This window comes from Leuciscus leuciscus (genome assembly GCF_965113295.1).
Source record: "Leuciscus leuciscus genome assembly, chromosome: 4".
In the NCBI taxonomy this organism is placed as follows: Eukaryota; Metazoa; Chordata; class Actinopteri; order Cypriniformes; family Leuciscidae; genus Leuciscus; species Leuciscus leuciscus.
The window spans coordinates 795663-814591 of record NC_138728.1 but is presented as its reverse complement, the minus strand read 5'-3'; the positions used below and the strand labels follow the sequence as shown (position 1 = coordinate 814591).

The 18929-nt window shown below is 38.8% G+C and overlaps 2 protein-coding genes across 2 annotated transcripts in view; both read left to right on the top strand.

Moving 5' to 3' along the window:
- The window catches only part of LOC309496670 (glutamate receptor ionotropic, kainate 2), a 65598-nt gene extending 63753 nt beyond the window's left edge, over positions 1 to 1845 (top strand). The window contains exon 16 of the mRNA XM_082166761.1: positions 482 to 1845. Within this exon, the coding sequence (XP_082022887.1) occupies positions 482 to 646 (165 nt within the window). The 3' untranslated portion in view covers positions 647 to 1845. The remainder of the gene's footprint in view (positions 1 to 481) is intronic.
- Positions 1846 to 4913: 3068 nt separating this feature from the next.
- On the top strand, positions 4914 to 17742 carry naga (N-acetylgalactosaminidase, alpha). The gene is made up of 9 exons (XM_082166822.1): positions 4914 to 5055; positions 6154 to 6310; positions 7167 to 7307; positions 7582 to 7793; positions 8642 to 8736; positions 15025 to 15186; positions 15427 to 15624; positions 16778 to 16918; positions 17228 to 17742. Exons 2-9 carry the CDS (start codon positions 6156 to 6158, stop codon positions 17438 to 17440), a joined length of 1317 nt encoding a protein of 438 aa, XP_082022948.1. The 5' UTR covers positions 4914 to 5055; positions 6154 to 6155; the 3' UTR covers positions 17441 to 17742.
- The last annotated feature ends 1187 nt before the right edge of the window (positions 17743 to 18929 follow it).

The window sequence follows — 18929 nt, the reverse complement described above, 5'->3', positions numbered from 1 at the left end:
TACTTTCACGATTGGTTGCTGATAAAAAGGAAATGACCATATTTGGATCCGACAGCATTGTACAGGAGAGAGAGAGCTTTCCAGCGGTGTGTGTGATGACAGGGAGCAGACAGAGATCGCGGAGCAGCGGGAGGATTAAGAACGACAACTTTTGTTGAATTTAGGAGAAATCTACAGACGCAAACAGACAAAGTGTAGGAAAATAAACACCTAAATGTGTATTTCAGACTTTTTTTCACCACAAGTCTGAAAGAAGACGTTATTGAAGACAAATATCCCAAAATCGCAAAATTGACCATTAAAAAAAACACGATGTTTTTGCCGGCCGTGTCTCGCCTTAACTGAAAATAAAACTATAATGAATCCTGCTTGACCTGAGCAGGTGTGTGTTGTTCTCTCTCTCTATAGAGCTCAGAGTGTGTCTTCATTAATCTGTGTGTGTGTGTTTGTGTATTTACCTGTTCTTGTATGTCTTCTCTAGCGCTCGTTCTGCAGTGCGATGGTGGAGGAGCTCAGGGTGTCTCTGAAATGCCAGCGACGGCGGAAACAAAAACCTCAACCTCCCGCCATCGTCAAAACAGAAGAGGTCATTAACATGCACACCTTTAACGACAGGAGGCTCCCGGGGAAAGAGACCATGGCCTGAGATCCCGCGGGATTCTCCTGTAAACTCTCGTCCAAACGACGGACATGAAGATGTTTCCTGTGGAAATCCGGATACGTGAGCGACTCAGAAACTCGGTTATCGGTCTCTCTCTCTCTCTCTCCGTCCTGCTGGACCTTCGGCGCTACATTGTTCTTATTCTGTGTCGCTTATCTCTGTTTTCTCTGTGAAAGACGTGTAGGATGCTGTGAAATGAAGTAGATGTTTTAAAACGGATCAGTTTTGATGTGAGAGAAATGCTGCCTTCAAGAGCGCCGGATGACGACAGACTCCCAGAACCTTCTCGGAACGTTTAGGAGACGTTATTAGTAGGGATGCGCGATATATCGGCCGCCATATCGGTACCGATATCTGTTCATTTTTACTGTTATCGTTATCGGCCTGATAAGAAAATGTGGCCGATATATTAAAGCTGATAAATAATGTATTATTTCCTCCAGCTGAGACTCTTCAGATGTTCAACATGATGGGTTTAAACTGCTGGAAATATGATTGGAATCACTTAAAAAAGGAAAATACGGTTCAGTGCAAGTCTGTCATATCGGCTACATAACATCATAACCAGAACATCATTATAATTGTGTGTTTGGGACGTGGATTTTAATGGTGAGACTTTTGTTTTTGTAATCAGGCTCTCAAAAATTATATAAAAATGTGGGTTTATATTTATCTGCCGATATATCGGTTATCGGCTTTCAAATATAAAGAATTATCGGTTATCGGTATCGGCCAAAATTTTCATATCGGTGCATCCCTAGTTATTAGACGTTAATTAGATTAATATGAACTTTTAGAGAAAGTTCTTATTAGTTTTGTCACACAAAAACCTTCCTGCAATGTTTTTAGAATGTTTGTTACTCAAAATAGAACCTTGAGAGAACGTTCATGGAATGTTAGGAATTGTTAGATGTCAGAAGTCTTAATTATGATCTGATGTGCGTGAACGAAATGAATGCTTTTAATTACTTTCTTTCCTTTTTACTCACTGACAAATACAGGAATCTCTTCAGCACCAGAGCAACAGAATGATGAGCAAGAGACTGCTAAAGCTGGAAGGCAGAACGTTTTAAACACAGAAATTAGTTGAATTAAAATGATCTTACGCAATAATATCTTTGTAACACATCTTTCCCTCGTGGGTCAAAATGACCCGAAGCCCTAAAATTATACTTTTTTTTTTTTTTTTTGTCCAGAAAGCTTATTTTATTTCATTTTGATAATATTTTTTAATAAATTTTTTGGGGAGATTTTTTATTTTATTTTTATTTAAGCACATTCCTCACAACTCCCATTCCCCAACTTAATATAACTCAAAATAACTCACAATTTCATGCATAACCCTTAATTCAGCTCTAAATATCTTACATTGGGTGTCTTTGACCTCTTGTGGAAAAAAATTATAATAATATAACATGATATTTCATGACTCTAGATGGCCTTATAGCTCTATATGAGCTGTTCCGCTGGGTCCTAAAGTCAGTTCCTTTCAGTGTGCATTCAGATACACATGTAGACATTAACTAAATAATTTTTTGGTAAAGTTTTAGCATTTTTAGTTTGAATTTTTAGGGTTTTTCTATGTGTACTGAAGCATTCCTCGCATTCCATTCATTCCTAAGGGGTCAAATTGAGCCGCTAGAGAAGGATTTGTTACTTTTTTAAATTTCAACCACAATTTTATTTGTGTTTTTGTGGTTCAAGTGCGACAAAAGTCCCTGGGGTCTTAGACCCCTCTGATGAACACCCGAGGGAAGACCAATGACGTTGGAGCTCAAAGAAAAGCAGCATGAATACTTACTTGAAGGCACCAATAAAATCCATGAAACAATGTCCGTCAGTTGTATGTCGCGGGCTGCGTCCTAAATCACATACTTCCCTACTATATAGTAGGCGAAACACAGTCAGTATGTCTGAATTTACGGTACTCGTGAAAAAGTACCCGTACGACCTACTACTTCTGAAGTGTGCATCTGATGGACACTTTATGAATGATAATGACAACATGGCAAATGCACTACATCCGGATCGCATTCATACTCTATAGAACATGCTTTTTTTAGCGGTTGCAAAGTAATTCCTCGCTATTTGGGACGCAGCCGCATTCACACTCGGTGTCATGATGATCAACGACTCAAACCAAAGTTCTGTCATTTAGATAAACTTCAACTTTTCTAGGAAAACTTTCTACTAGCGTCCATTCTGTCTGTCACAGGCAACTCGACTTTGTTTGTCATTCAACGGAGATTTATAACGAGAAAAAAAGAGAAAAGCAGTTTTTGTACAGACAAATTTTGTAGTAAATCTTTATATTGCCGTGTCTGATGCCTATGTAGGTTAAAGAGGACGGCCGCGCATTAGACGCCCCACACACACATATGCACGTCCATCCAGCCGAGAGCAAGCAGCGTCTCTATCACAGATAGCAACATCGTGCTGACCCATATCCAGTTCACATCTGACCCACATCCGGCCCACATCTAACCCACATCTAGCTCTCATCCGGCTCAAATCCGGATATGCGTGGAATCCACATGTACCAGCTCACATCCGGCTCACATCTGGCTCACACCTGGCTCACATCCAGATACGCGTGGAATCCACATGCACCGGCTCACATTCGGCCAACATCTGTTTCACATCCAGCTCACATCTGACCCACATCTAACTCTCATCCGGCTCACATCCGGCCCACATCTGGTTCACATCTGACCCACATCTGGCTCACATCCGGCCCACATCTGTTTCACACCCGGCTCACATCTGACCCACATCTAACTCTCATCCGGCTCAAATTCGGCCCACATGTGGTTCACATCCGGCTCAAATCTGGCTCTCATCCGGCTCACATCTGGATACGCGTGGAATCCACACATACCAGATGTGGCCCGGATCCGAGTCGACACTGTGTTGCTGTCTGGGTACAAACCTCCTTTGTTGTTTTACAAGCATATTTTCTGTTTCTGTGTGCTGATGTTTGTGTTTTACCTGACGACGAGTCTCTCTACTGTATAATAGTGTGCTGAGCAAACGCTAGGATTTCTCCGACCGGGTTTAATCTACAGGGACCTTTGGAAAAGAACCATGTGCAAATTAGCATCGGGTGGAGAACTGTTCAAGCTCATCTTGTAATAAAAAAAGAGATTATACTGTGTAGAACGTGTCGTTTCCTTTCTGGGTGTGTGTTGTTCAGTGTTTATCGTTTTTAATTGTAAATCAAGTTATTCTAGATCAACTGGACTGTCTGTTGCTTAAAGTCAGTATGAAAGGGAAGTTGCGCTGGATTTTATTGTCTTATTGTGCCGTATATCCGAGTGAAACGCTTCTGGAACAAGAACAAATGTGGGCGGGGCTTGATTTTGTCTGTGGGGAATTGATTTGATGGTTGTGGTTTGCTATTGGTGGATCTCATCAGAGTGACAGGTCATCAGAGAATCGGCTACTGGGAGAGTCACAACACTAACTAAACACTTTGATTTGAGGTGAAAATGTTTCTGAAAATCAGACAAAAAGACAAAGGTACTTAAAGGCTTTAGTGAGGGATATAACTACAATCCCATGAAGCATTGCAAACAGCATGATCAAATTAAAAATGGAGAAATATATAACTACTCATTTAGCGTATAGGTAGATCGACTCGATTTCATGGGAGTGGGCGGAGCTAAAGAGCTATTTTGGCTTGGTTGCTTTTTTCGACTCTGATTGGTGCAATTTTCTGCACAGCATCATGGGTAATGTAGTTTTCACCAGGAATTTCACTCTTAAACATGATTATTTTTAAAAAATAAGCTGAAATAAAGTAGGCTGATGCTTTCAGCAGAAGCAAAAACCATTGATTATCAACCTCGTAGCTCACAGTAAGGCTGTCTTTAATGATTTATAAGTTATTGTTAAAAATCTATTTCCCTGTGGAGAAAATGAATATAGGATTTACTCTATAAGACCGTCTCTAAAGAGATGTCGCTGCAAGAAGGAGAGGAAGTTATTTTGATTCAAGATTACAAGGATATGTGCATGTATTTATAATAGCCTAAAATATTGCAATATGCCTTAAAAAAAATAGGCACTGTCCATTTTGATTTCATTGGGACTTTAATAATATTACAGGCTCTAATAGTTTATTTGATTTTACTTGTAACATCACAACAATTTAGCTTAAAATCGAAATGTTTTGTATGTATGTGGAACTTCCTCATGAACAATCGGTCAGCTGATGCTGCGTCACATGACATGATGCGGTCACATGACCGGCTGGATTTCAAACACACACATACACACACACACACAGAGAGAGAGTGAGAGAGAGCTGTTTCCAGCAGCAGAACTGAACCGATCCGACCCAGAAAAGCAGTGACATCTGATTCGGAGTGAGAGAAGATCTGGATCTGGATCCGGTGAGTGATGAAACCATAATCAATCGCGTGCATCAGTTTCATTCAGTTTTTAAACTCTATTCTAATTCATCTGATCAACGCCGTTCTATAGAATATCAATGCATGTGGAGATTTAAACAATTCTTCATTTATGCTATAATGTATGCGATGCACATATAGATTCGTGTTGTGCATTCGTACAGGAAGTGTCTAACAGGAAGTAAAAGACGTGCTCATTTATTGTGATGAGTTATTATTAAAAATGAGATTGATATCGCTGCTTGCTCATATTTATATAAAGTGAGGAATATTTTTTAAGGTTAGGGTGTTTAAGGATTAAACTTAAGGATGTTTACTTTACCTGTGTGTGTGAAAGTCACGTGTGTATCATGTGAGTCATGTGACACTGACAGGTGTTTCTCATGATGTTTACAACAGACATTAAAATAAAGCTTTAGTAGTGCAACATATATTTGAAATGGTCTAATTGTGTTCGTGTTGTTTAAAACACAATGTAATAATTCAGTGTTTGTGTCAATTTCCAATTATAATGTTCATTGTTACATTTGTTTACAAAATTGCTACATTTGGAAAAATAGAATGTATCATCATAATAATAATAATAATAATAATGTATCATCACAGTTTTATATAGTATTGTATTTGATATTGAACTGACTTGATTTAAATAATGTCACTAATATCTTATGAAGTTGAAGGCGTTTCATAATTGAATTCAGTACAAACTGTGTAAATAAATGTGACTTCACTTAAAATGACATTCTTACTTCCTGTCAAGTAATTAAATTAAATTCACGTTTAATTGTACAGCGCTTTTCACAATATACACCATTTCAAAGCAGCTTTACAGAAAGTGCATGAGTCCACATTACAGTTTACAGTGTCTGTTATCAGAGGAAACTAAGTTATGTATTTCAGAAATGTACATATATGAAGTCACAGTTAGCTAAAAATGTATTCATTTAAACAATGTAATAATTTAATGCAGAAACAATGAGCTCATTAAGTAATGAATACAAGGAAGACTTTCTTTTCTCAACTCAAAACTAGTTGATTTAAATGCCATGCCTTCAGAATGAGTGTTACGGTGTGTTTCAGATATGCAGTGGTCAGCACTGACTCTGGTTCTGGCGTTCTCCTCGGCCACCTTGGCTCTGGACAACGGTCTGATGAGGACCCCTCCCATGGGCTGGTTGGCATGGGAACGCTTCCGCTGTGACATCGACTGTGACAACGACCCGCAGAACTGCATCAGGTGATCCAGAACCGGCCTTTCATTCACATATTTCACTGATCCAGAATCAGCCTTTCATTCACATATTTCAGTTTTAGTGCAGTGGCGCTCACTGATCCAGGATCAGCATATTTATGCATATCGCATATTTCAGTTTAAGTTGAAAATTCCGCTTTTGTGAGTTCTATTAGTTTGGGTTTTTCATCAAATTTTTATATTTAATTTAATTAACACAAATAGTTTAGTTAGTATTATTTATATACTATATATTGTTTTCATTAATATTTATAAGTTCTGTTTTCTGTCCATTCTTTTAGTTAGTATTACTATTTAGGTTTTATTTATTTATTTTTAATTAGTTAATTTCAGCTTTATTTCATCAACAAAAATTGAAAATTATTTCAGTTTATTGCCAAGGCACCATTTCTAATTTTCGTTTACTTTGTTTTCTTATCTAATATTTATCCTTTTTTTATTTCAGCTTTTTTTCAATTAATAAAAATATTTTTATAATTTGTATGAATATTTTGAATTCGCTTTTATATTAATATTTTCCATCTTAATTTTAGTGTGTTTTTTTAAAAACTTTGTTATTTTTTAAATGTTATAGTTTTTTATATATATAATGTTTTATATCACTATTTAGGTTACATTTATTTTAATTTCAGTTTTACTTCAGTTATAGATTATTTGTTTCCAGTTAATAATTATAATGCTTTAACTTTAATTTATTTCAGTTCATTGCCAAGGAAGGCAGCGTTTCTAATGTTCTTCAAGTCTATGTTTTTCATCTAATATTCCCACTCTTACGCGTGAAGAATCCCAGCGCTGACTGTGTGTGTGTGTGTGTGTGTGTGTGTGTGTGTTCCTCCTGCAGTGAGTCGTTGTTCACAGACATGGCTGACAGACTGTCGGAGGACGGTTGGAGAGAGCTGGGTTACGTCTACATCAACATCGACGACTGCTGGTCCTCCAAACAGAGAGACAGTCAGGGCCGACTGCAGGCCGACCCCAAACGGTGCTGACCTCTGACCTTCTGATAGCAGAATAGAGAATATCCACCTGAACACCAGAGTCTCACACACACACACACACACACACACTCCATCTGAACACCAGAGGGCATCTCTCACACAATTCACAATTCAATTCACAAACTCACCACTAGTTGGCGCTAAACACATCACACACTGCAGCTGTAACTGCGAGTACATGGAGATTGCGATGGATCCTGCAGCTCTACAGCAGAAGCTTTGCTCCTTCATCTCATGTTATTGTGAATCAATCTGCAGGTTTCCACATGGCATTCCTCGTTTGGCGCGTTACATCCATGATCGGGGGCTAAAGCTGGGCATTTATGGAGACTTGGGCACATTCACGTGTGGCGGATATCCGGGAACAACTCTGGATAAGGTGCAGATAGACGCTCAGACGTTTGCGGACTGGGAAATCGACATGCTCAAACTGGACGGCTGTTACTCAAACTCCAGCTATCAGGAACAAGGTGAGGGAACCAACACAGTATTCCTCATTATAATAATTCATGCGCAGAATAAAGGGGCGGGGCCTGTTTGAGTTAGTTAGTAGTGTGTTAAACTGGCGGTTATGGTAAGGGGCGGGACATTTCCCAAACACACTCGAAGCACTCGACCAATCACAACACACTGCTCCAGCCGGCCAATCAGAGCACAGTGTGCTTTTCAGAAGGAGGGGCTTCATAGAGACAGGAAGTAAACAGAGCGTTACTGACAGACTGGGAAGAGAGGAGCCGCAACAATGGAGAATATGAGGAGAATAATCAACATTCAAGCAGGAAAACCTGTTCTAGTAGAGCCTGAAACAACATGACTTTGAGAAAGGACATAATAGGCAGGTATGGGAGAAATTAAGCTTTTATTCAATTAAAACCGATTGTTTAGTAAAATGATTCACTCTCAAAATCCCACATGTTGGTGGACAAAACTGTGTAAATACAGTGAAAACACCTTTTACAAACCAAATTCTAAAGCTTGATTAATCAGACCAATCGGAGACCATAAACTACAGGCGATTAATTATACAAATGTGCCATTAAATATCTACAGATTTATAAAACTGATCCAAGATCAGGTAAAAAATCACAGACAGTGGTTCATTGAAACCAGTGAAGTTTCGAAACACTCCGAAGCCTCGTTTGCTAAAATCACGTCGAGTCAAATCATCTTTATTTATAAAGAGTTTTCTACAATACAGATGACGTCACACACACTACGCTCATATTCTTTACAGTGTGTGTGTGATACACGCTCTGAATCGCTGATTCCAAACATTATCCTGTTCTCATTATCTTTTGTTGATTATATTTAAACACAGGCTATCCAATGATGTCGAAGGCCCTGAACGCTACGGGCCGCCCCATTGGCTACTCCTGCAGTTGGCCCGCCTACCAGGGCGGACTCCCTCCTAAAGTGAGTAAAGTTACTGTAGTGTCTCTAATCTGAAGCACAATGGAATTGTAATATATGATTAATAGGGGTGTATCGTGTCACAATTTATCGCAATACAAAAATGCATCAATATATATCGTGGAAATTTCATCCAAACTAAAGATTACTTTGTGAGAGAATTTTTAACAGAGTTTTAGTGTCAGGACTACATTAAACTACTATATATAATGCTTTTATCATGCAGGGTTCCCGCGGGGTCTTAAAAAGTCTTAAATTCTGAACTTTAAATTTAAGGCCTTAAAATGTCTTAAAAACAGCCAGATTTTGATCCGTGGTCTTAAATTTCATTAAGGGCGTTTTTCCACTGGGTTCGTTTGCTGCGGTCCGAACCCGAGTACGCTAGTTCCCGGCGCCCGCCGCAGCGTTGGTCTGGTTTCACACTCAATTAGTTGTATCGAAACCAGGTGCGTTTGCAGTGATCTTACGTCATCGCAAAGGCACACGGAAAACGCATGGAGAATACAACTCGACTGAGCATAGCTGTAATTTGTCTTTTTTTTTGGTGCTATTATGCGCAACATAGTGAGAGACAACTACGTTTATGTTCATTACATGGTGTAATTCAGCACATATCCAGGGGACGCCGTGTTTCACAACGTTCCCCTGCCACTCATGGTTGTCGTGTGTGAGGAAACAATGATATCAACAGTGATACGCATGCGCGGGATACTATACTTCCTGAACAAGCGCGCACCCGAGTCCGTGTTGCTTGCACATTAACGCGAACCGCGCCACGGTTCGGGAGCAACCGAGCTCAGACCACCTCCTCCAGGTAGTCTCGGGTTCGGTACTCTAGTGCGCACCCGGGTCCGATGACAGCGTTCACATTAGCGATTTTTCATGCGAACCGTGCCCCGGTCCGCACTAAACTGCCAGTGTGAAAGCGCCCTTAGTCAGGTCTAAAAAAGGTCTCGCCAACAGGCCGTTCACATATCACATCTTTTGCGCGCTCAAGTTCGTTAAAATGTAGGCGCGCGCGCGCTCATAACTGAAGCGACGCACTCGTTTTTTTCCAGGCGCAGCGAGATAAAAAAAAATCTCAACTCTTCAGAATGCCGCAAACGCACCGCAGGTCATGTGACAAGAACCAACCAATCAGCTTCGCCCCTTTCCGTAACAACATTGAAAGCTCACTCAACTGGAAGGATGCGGGTGCACCCAAACACTACGGGTGTTTTTCTCTTCTCCGTAAATGAACCTTGTAGCAGAGCTACAGCAAGCGTGGCCGTGCATGGACGTGGTCGTGACCAGCATTTACCCGGTATATCTCTATAGTTACCATAAACTTAGCAGCTTTAAAAAACCAATCATCATTCCTAATGCCGAAACCTGACAGCCAATCCGAGTCAGAGTAGGGCAGAATTGTTTTCAAAGTCTTTAACACCGCGAGTCTGATGACACACTGCCGAACAAAGAACCGCACGTCGGAAAGCAAGCCTGAGGTAAGTTAGCTAACATTAACTGTCCTGTCAGATACAGACAGCGATGTTGCAAATGTCATTATTTTTAATTTTGACATAGAAGTGGGCGGGAAAATATCGCGAGCGGGCGCGGGCGCCGTGAGAGCTGAGCGAGCAGGAACGAGTAGTGAGTTGTCGTCGAAAAAGATGGATAATGCAAAAAAGCTGTCGGGGGCTAAACCTAAAAATAGAAAGAGGGGAAAGGAGATGGCATGTCAATTGATGCAACAGCAGCTAAATAAGTGGATGGTGAAAGGCTATAGGTAGTATTTTGTTTTGTGTGACGTCCAGGCATGTAGGCTAATGCCATCGGGACTACCGGGAGATTCCCGGTGGGCCGACGTGCTTTTTGGGCCGATACATCTCATACTTTTTTGTTTCGTTTTTTGTCTTAACGGCCCATAAAACTCGTACATCGGCGGCCCATTCGTTTTGTTTTGCTTAATTGGCGGCGCTGGGTTGGTGTGTAATTAGTGTGTAATGCATTGGTCAATAAAAAGTCAGCGTTCGTTTTTTTTTTCTGACACCCCATGAAACACGTAGATCAGCGGCCCATTTGGTTCTTTTCTTGATTGACACTGGGCTAGCCCAATCACACCTTTAATGTGAAGTATAGAAATATACTCTTTCAAGTATAGAAATTAGTACAAAACTAATTATGAAAGTTTCCTTTATTTTTCAGTGCATTTGTTTTACAATATATGGCTATTACTATCATGGGATTAATATTGTAACTATTATTATGTAGTAGTAATGTAGACAGACACTGTAACTAAAATAATTTTTCTTTGTTTAATTTGCACCAGATTGATGAATTTAACATTTAAAAAGCACTATATATATATATAAGTTGATTGGATTGGATTTTTTGCTGCCGCATCCTTCTCACCTTTTTTACCCCTGACCTGTTTTCATGCATTGTGGAGAGCGCAGTGCATGGTTGCATTGCAACGACAGACGCCACGGGAAAATCCGACCGAATTTTACTATTAATAATAAAAGATAAGCTAAAGTGCATTGTAAATGTCAGTAATTTATCTTTTTATAAAAATGTATTTAAAGTCTGAAATATGTGAGGTTTATCTTTTTATAAAAACAACTTTTTTGTCTAAACTTTATTTGAACTTGTATGTTAGTATAGCCTATAACATGTTGCAAGACACTTTTAAAATCTGGCTATCATTTTTAATGGTATTATTTTAATGTTTATGTAAACAAAAAGTGCATATTGATGCTAATTTTATTTGTTATTTGCTGGTTTTCGACATTGTGTAGTATTAGTACTTTTTGAACAGGATTCTGTGATCACCGTGGTCATTTTTGTCACTATATTCATTGAAATGAAATGTTCATGCCATTTCATCTCTAGTTATGATCAACTATGATCAACTAAAATCAACTAATTAGCCTATGTGTTTTTTACAGTATAATATGCATAGTACAATTTGACACACGTTGTTGGGTGTGGAAGGTTACTAATCGTTTTATCTGTAAATTAAATTAATGTTTTTTCAATTACTTTATTCATTGAAATAAAATGAATTCTTTGATTTGAATTTTTTTTTTGGTAGGTCTTAAATTTCAAACTTTATGGTCGTAAAATGTCTTAAAAAGGTCTTAAATTTGACTTGCTGAAACCTGCAAGAACCCTGTCATGTGTCTTGGAGTATCGCGATAATATGGTATTGTGAGTTCAGTATCGTGATAGTATGGTATTGTGAGTTCAGTATCGTGATAGTATGGTATTATGAGTTCAGTATCGTGATAATATCGTATCGTGAGTTCAGTATCGTGATAGTATGGTATCGTGAGGTCAGTATCGTGATAGTATGGTATTGTGAGTTCAGTATCGTGATAGTATCATATCGTGAGTTCAGTATCGTGATAATATGGTATTGTGAGTTCAGTATCGTGATAATATGGTATTGTGAGTTCAGTATCGTGATAGTATCGTGAGTTCAGTATCGTGATAGTATGGTATTGTGAGTTCAGTATCGTGATAGTATGGTATTATGAGTTCAGTATCGTGATAATATCGTATCGTGAGTTCAGTATCGTGATAGTATGTATCGTGATAATATGGTGTCGTGAGTTCAGTATCGTGATAATATCGTATCGTGATAATATCGTATCGTGAGTTCAGTATCGTGATCTGTATTGAATTGTGAGTTCAGTATCGTGAGTTCAGTATCGTGATAATATGGTATCGTGAGTTCAGTATCGTGATAGTATCGTATCGTGAGTTCAGTATCGTGATAGTATGGTATTGTGAGTTCAGTATCGTGATAGTATGGTATTATGAGTTCAGTATCGTGATAATATCGTATCGTGAGTTCAGTATCGTGATAGTATGGTATCGTGAGGTCAGTATCGTGATAGTATGGTATTGTGAGTTCAGTATCGTGATAGTATCATATCGTGAGTTCAGTATCGTGATAATATCGTATCGTGAGTTCAGTATCCTGATAATATGGTATCGTGAGTTCAGTATCGTGATAATATCGTATCGTGAGTTCAGTATCGTGATAATATGGTATTGTGAGTTCAGTATCGTGATAATATGGTATTGTGAGTTCAGTATCGTGATAGTATCGTGAGTTCAGTATCGTGATAGTATGGTATTGTGAGTTCAGTATCGTGATAGTATGGTATTGTGAGTTCAGTATCGTGATAATATCGTATCGTGAGTTCAGTATCGTGATAGTATGTATCGTGATAATATGGTGTCGTGAGTTCAGTATCGTGATAATATCGTATCGTGATAATATCGTATCGTGAGTTCAGTATCGTGATCTGTATTGAATTGTGAGTTCAGTATCGTGAGTTCAGTATCGTGATAATATGGTATCGTGAGTTCAGTATCGTGATAGTATCGTATCGTGAGTTCAGTATCGTGATAATATGGTATCGTGAGTTCAGTATCCTGATAATATGGTATCGTGAGTTCAGTATCGTGATAGTATCGTGTCATGAGTTCAGTATCGTGATAATATGGTATCGTGAGTTCAGTATCGTGATAGTATCGTATCGTGAGTTCAGTATCGTGATAATATGGTATTGTGAGTTCAGTATCGTGATAATATGGTATTGTGAGTTCAGTATCGTGATAGTATCGTATCGTGAGTTCAGTATCCTGATAATATGGTATCGTGAGTTCAGTATCCTGATAATATGGTATCGTGAGTTCAGTATCGTGATAATATCGTATCGTGAGTTCAGTATCGTGATAATATGGTATTGTGAGTTCAGTATCGTGATAATATGGTATCGTGAGTTCAGTATCGTGATAGTATCGTATCGTGAGTTCAGTATCCTGATAATATGGTATTGTGAGTTCAGTATCCTGATAATATGGTATCGTGAGTTCAGTATCGTGATAATATCGTATCGTGAGTTCAGTATCGTGATAATATGGTATTGTGAGTTCAGTATCGTGATAATATGGTATTGTGAGTTCAGTATCGTGATAGTATCGTATCGTGAGTTCATTATCGTGATAGTATGGTATTGTGAGTTCAGTATCGTGATAGTATGGTATCGTGAGTTCAGTATCCTGATAATATGGTATTGTGAGTTCAGTATCCTGATAATATGGTATCGTGAGTTCAGTATCGTGATAATATCGTATCGTGAGTTCAGTATCGTGATAATATGGTATTGTGAGTTCAGTATCGTGATAATATGGTATTGTGAGTTCAGTATCGTGATAGTATCGTATCGTGAGTTCAGTATCGTGATAGTATGGTATTGTGAGTTCAGTATCGTGATAGTATGGTATTGTGAGTTCAGTATCGTGATAGTATGGTATTATGAGTTCAGTATCGTGATAATATCGTATCGTGAGTTCAGTATCGTGATAGTATGGTATCGTGAGGTCAGTATCCTGATAATATGGTATTGTGAGTTCAGTATCCTGATAATATGGTATCGTGAGTTCAGTATCGTGATAATATGGTATCGTGAGTTCAGTATCCTGATAATATGGTATTGTGAGTTCAGTATCCTGATAATATGGTATCGTGAGTTCAGTATCGTGATAATATCGTATCGTGAGTTCAGTATCGTGATAATATGGTATTGTGAGTTCAGTATCGTGATAATATCGTATCGTGAGTTCAGTATCGTGATCTGTATTGAATCGTGAGTTCCGTATCGTGATAATATCGTGTCGTGAGTTCAGTATCGTGATCTGTATTGAATCGTGAGTTCAGTATCATGATAATATCGTATCGTGAGTTCAGTATCGTGATCTGTATTGAATCGTGAGTTCCGTATCGTGATAATATCGTGTCGTGAGTTCAGTATTGTGATAATATCGTATCGTGAGTTCAGTATCGTGATAATATGGTGTCGTGAGTTCAGTATCGTGATAATATCGTATCGTGAGTTCAGTATCGTGATAATATGGTATCGTGAGTTCAGTATCGTGATAATATGGTATCGTGAGTTCAGTATCGTGATAATATGGTATCGTGAGTTCAGTATCGTGATAATATTGTATCGTGAGTTCCGTATCGTGATAATATCGTATCGTGAGTTCAGTATCGTGATAATATCGTATCGTGAGTTCAGTATCGTGATCTGTATTGAATCGTGAGTTCAGTATCGTGATAATATCGTATCGTGAGTTCAGTATCGTGATAATATCGTATCGTGAGTTCAGTATCGTGATCTGTATTGAATCGTGAGTTCAGTATCGTGATAATATCGTATCGTGAGTTCAGTATCGTGATCTGTATTGAATCGTGACGTGAGGGATCGTTACACCGCTAACGATGAGTGTTCTCAGGTGAACTACACGCAGCTGGGTCAGATCTGTAACCTGTGGCGGAACTACGCTGACATCCAGGACTCGTGGGATAGCGTACTGGGAATCGTGGACTGGTTCTTTGACAATCAGGACGTTCTGCAACCCGTGGCCGGACCGGGTCAGTGGAACGACCCCGACATGGTGAGCTCATCATCACTGGCTGCGTTTACACGGGTCTTAACAACCCATACATCAATGGAAAGCTTATTTATTCAGCTTTCATATGATGTATAAATCTTAATTTTAAAAAATGACTGGTCACATATGGTCAAAAGATCGGATCTGAGCATTAAGACTTGCAGTGTAAATGCAGCCGCAGAAAACCATGATTTATGCTAATGATTTATGCTAATGATTTATGCTCATTTGCATCATCCTCAGTTGCTGATTGGAGACTTCGGCCTCAGCCTGGACCAATCGCGCGCTCAGATGGCGCTGTGGGCGATCATGGCCGCTCCTCTCTTCATGTCCAACGACCTGCGTACGATTAGTAGCGACGCTCGCGCAATCCTGCAGAATAAAGTCGTCATCGGCATCAATCAGGACCACTTAGGCATCCAGGGCAGACGCCTGTTCAAGGTCAGTAATCTACAGGATCGGGTTCCTCACTGTTGCATTTGGCTCTTAGCAGGGCTATTGACTAAAACTAAGACTGGTAATAACGTTAAATGAAATATAAATATTAGTTGAAAACATTAAACTAAATTAAAAAAAAATTTAAAACTATTTTTTTAGCAAATTGCTAAATTTAAACTAAAATGAATACTAAAAATTTAAAAAAAATAATAGCTAATTCAAAATATTAATAAAAATGCAGGGGTATTGACTAAGACTTAAAGGTATGAAACTACGACTATTAAAAACATTAAATGTAATATAAATATTAGTTGAAAACCTTAAACTAAATGAAATAAAAAAAATAGCAAGATTTTAAAAAAAACATAGCAAGATAAAAAAAAAAAAATAGCAAGATAAAAAAAAAAAAAGCATTTATTATTTAAACAGATTTGTGTTACTTTATTAATATTGGTGATAATTTATTATAATAAACAATCGAATTTATTTATTTAATAATATTTTAAGCCAAGACACTACAGGTGAAAAGGGTAAAATTTAACAAATAGATGTCAAGCGAATTACATGACATGCCTATTAATTAATCACACATGAAATTCGGCTGAGAAATTACCCTAATAAGTTGTTTTAAAGTCATTTATTGTGTTAAATGAGAATGCATCAAGTAGACATTAGAATATAGCTTTAGAGAGAGACGTATTTTATAAGATTCAACATAGAAGTTATTACTCATTAATGCTTAGCCATGTTTTTTTTTTTTTCAGAAGCTGCATCTGAATTGGTATTTAAATACATTTACAGACCGAAACATTCTTCAAAATATCTTTGTTCCACTAAAGAAAGAAAGTTATACAGGTTTGAAACGACATGAGGGAGAGTAAATGAAACGGGAAAAAAAACGCTTATTGAAAACAGACAATATTGTGTCTTAAATATAACAGAAAATTAACTTTTTTTTTGTATAAAACTGTTGTATAAAATCAGTATCGCATTTGCACTCGTGTGATATTGCTTAACTATATCATATGATATAAACATGAGACAAAAGCTCATACGAGTGCATTTTTGACCTGATATCTTGACTAGAGCTCGAGAGCTGAGCAGTGCATGAGAAACACAGCACAGTCTGAAAGCGATGCTTGTGTGTCTCTCTCAGGAGAAGACCAGGATTGAGGTGTACCTGCGACCTCTCTCTAAAGGAGCCAGCGCTCTGGTGTTCTTCAGCAGGAGGACAGATATGCCGTATCGATACATGACATCTCTGAAGACGCTGGGATACACACCTGGAGTGTATGAGGTGAGCCTTTAAACACACACAAGCTGACAGACAGACAAGCCGGGGGTTCATAAAGTCCTTCTGAAGGGAAGCGATGCGTTCGTGTAAGAAAAATATCCATATTTAAAACTTAATCGACTAATAAAAAAGGGTAAAGGGTTTACTAAAATCTTGTATTAAAATAGAATTTACTTTTTATAAACTGGTCAATGACATGGAAATGTTAATGCACTCTCTCTCTCTCTCTCTCTCTCTCTCTCTCTCTCTCTCTCTCTCTCTCTCTCTCGCTCTCTCCCTCGCTCTCTCCCTCTCTCTCTCTCTCTCTCTCAGGTGTTTGATGTGTTTTCGGAGGCGCGTTTGCCCGAACTGAAGGACAGCACAGAGTTCGTTGTGTCGGTCAACCCGTCTGGTGTGGTCATGTGGTACATCCATCCAGCAGCTTATTGGTGGAAAGGGGCGGAGTCTAGTCGTTTCAGTGAGAAGCTGATAGGTCCGAAGTTCCATCGATATGCTAATGAGGCCGACGCCCCTCTAGTGCTTTGATTGTTTTTGGAAAGGAAATTAACTACGCACTCAGGGATCTTTAGCCAATCAAACGTGCCTTGCTCGATTTTTTTTAAAAATGTAAATTTTTTTAGGACTGTTTCTACTGAATGTCTTTTGAATGAGTTTCCATTAATGTTTTTGCATTGACTTTAAAGAAGCCTAACGCTAGCATCTCATTTGTGCAAATTCACGTTTCAAGTCGCTTTCGCACGTAAATCAAGATGTTCGGATCATGATGCATTCGGTGATGTGTGATACTGTATTTGAACTCAAATAAACACAAATGATGGTCAAACTCACAGACGCTACAGTGTGGATTTGTACACTAGTATTTGATTGATGCTTAACCCTGATTGGTTAGAGTCATGATGATAATTGGCTGCAGCTTTCATTGTTTATCAGTAAACTGACAGTCTTACAAAATGTGGATTCCTGTTCATTCAACCGAAAGTATTAATCCACCGAACATGTGCTTTCAGTTCCTCAACCCTGAATCAGGGTTTCTCAGTCAAAAATGTTAAATCCAATTGCACTGTTCTTGCATCATCAGACCCGTTTGATATGATTTCAGGCTAATCGGTGAACACGCCAAACAGGAACAAAACCTCACTTCATACGAGAGTATTTATAATGTCCTCAAGCAACAAAGAAATGCCACAATTGATCAAGACTTTGAAGCAGAAATGAGGGAGAAACTCCCGCTCCCAGTATAAGGGTCTTTCCTTGCCATTAATGTTGGACAACATAACTACATCTCCTTCCGTTAAAAATAATGGCTAGTGCGGTAAGATATACATAACACTAACAACATCAGTTGCCATGATGTTTGGAATGACTTATCGCGAGGAAAAAAATACGTTTTAGTCGCATAACATCGGTTAATGGAATTTAACACAAAAATCGCAATAGATTTTTTATTGACATTTAGAAAATATCGCAAAAGTTTTGTGCAAATCTGTTATGGAAACGCGGCTAATGATTCGACTGCTGGTTATATTCACCAGTGAGAGTCGGGTCATGATGGGTGAGTGGTTAAACACACGATCTCTGTGTGCGAGGCTGCGATAGAGACACGGGTTCGAGTCTCATCTGACTTTAACTGGTTTATTGTAGAATCACGGGGTCACAACAGTGAAATATGAGTTCCAGCAAGTGAAAGCCAAGAGATCTGTGGCTCACAGGTATGAGCACTGCCTCATGGTTCAGAGGTTCCTGGTTTGAATCCTGGTCAGATCTCCAAGAAATCAACAAATGGAGTGATTGGTGGAGGGGATGCAGGGATGCAGAGGAGCCCTAGTCAGGATCCTGGTGGAGCAACTGGTTATTCAGGAAAACTGTTGACTTTTTCGCAGAAGTGGATTTTAATAAGTACACATTTAACGTAAAAGATAACCACTGCTGGTTATGGTCTGAGAAATCCCCAGGGGGAGGAGTTTGGATATTCCCTCCCCCCTTCGTTTCCGAGCTTCTCTCGCCTGATCTGATC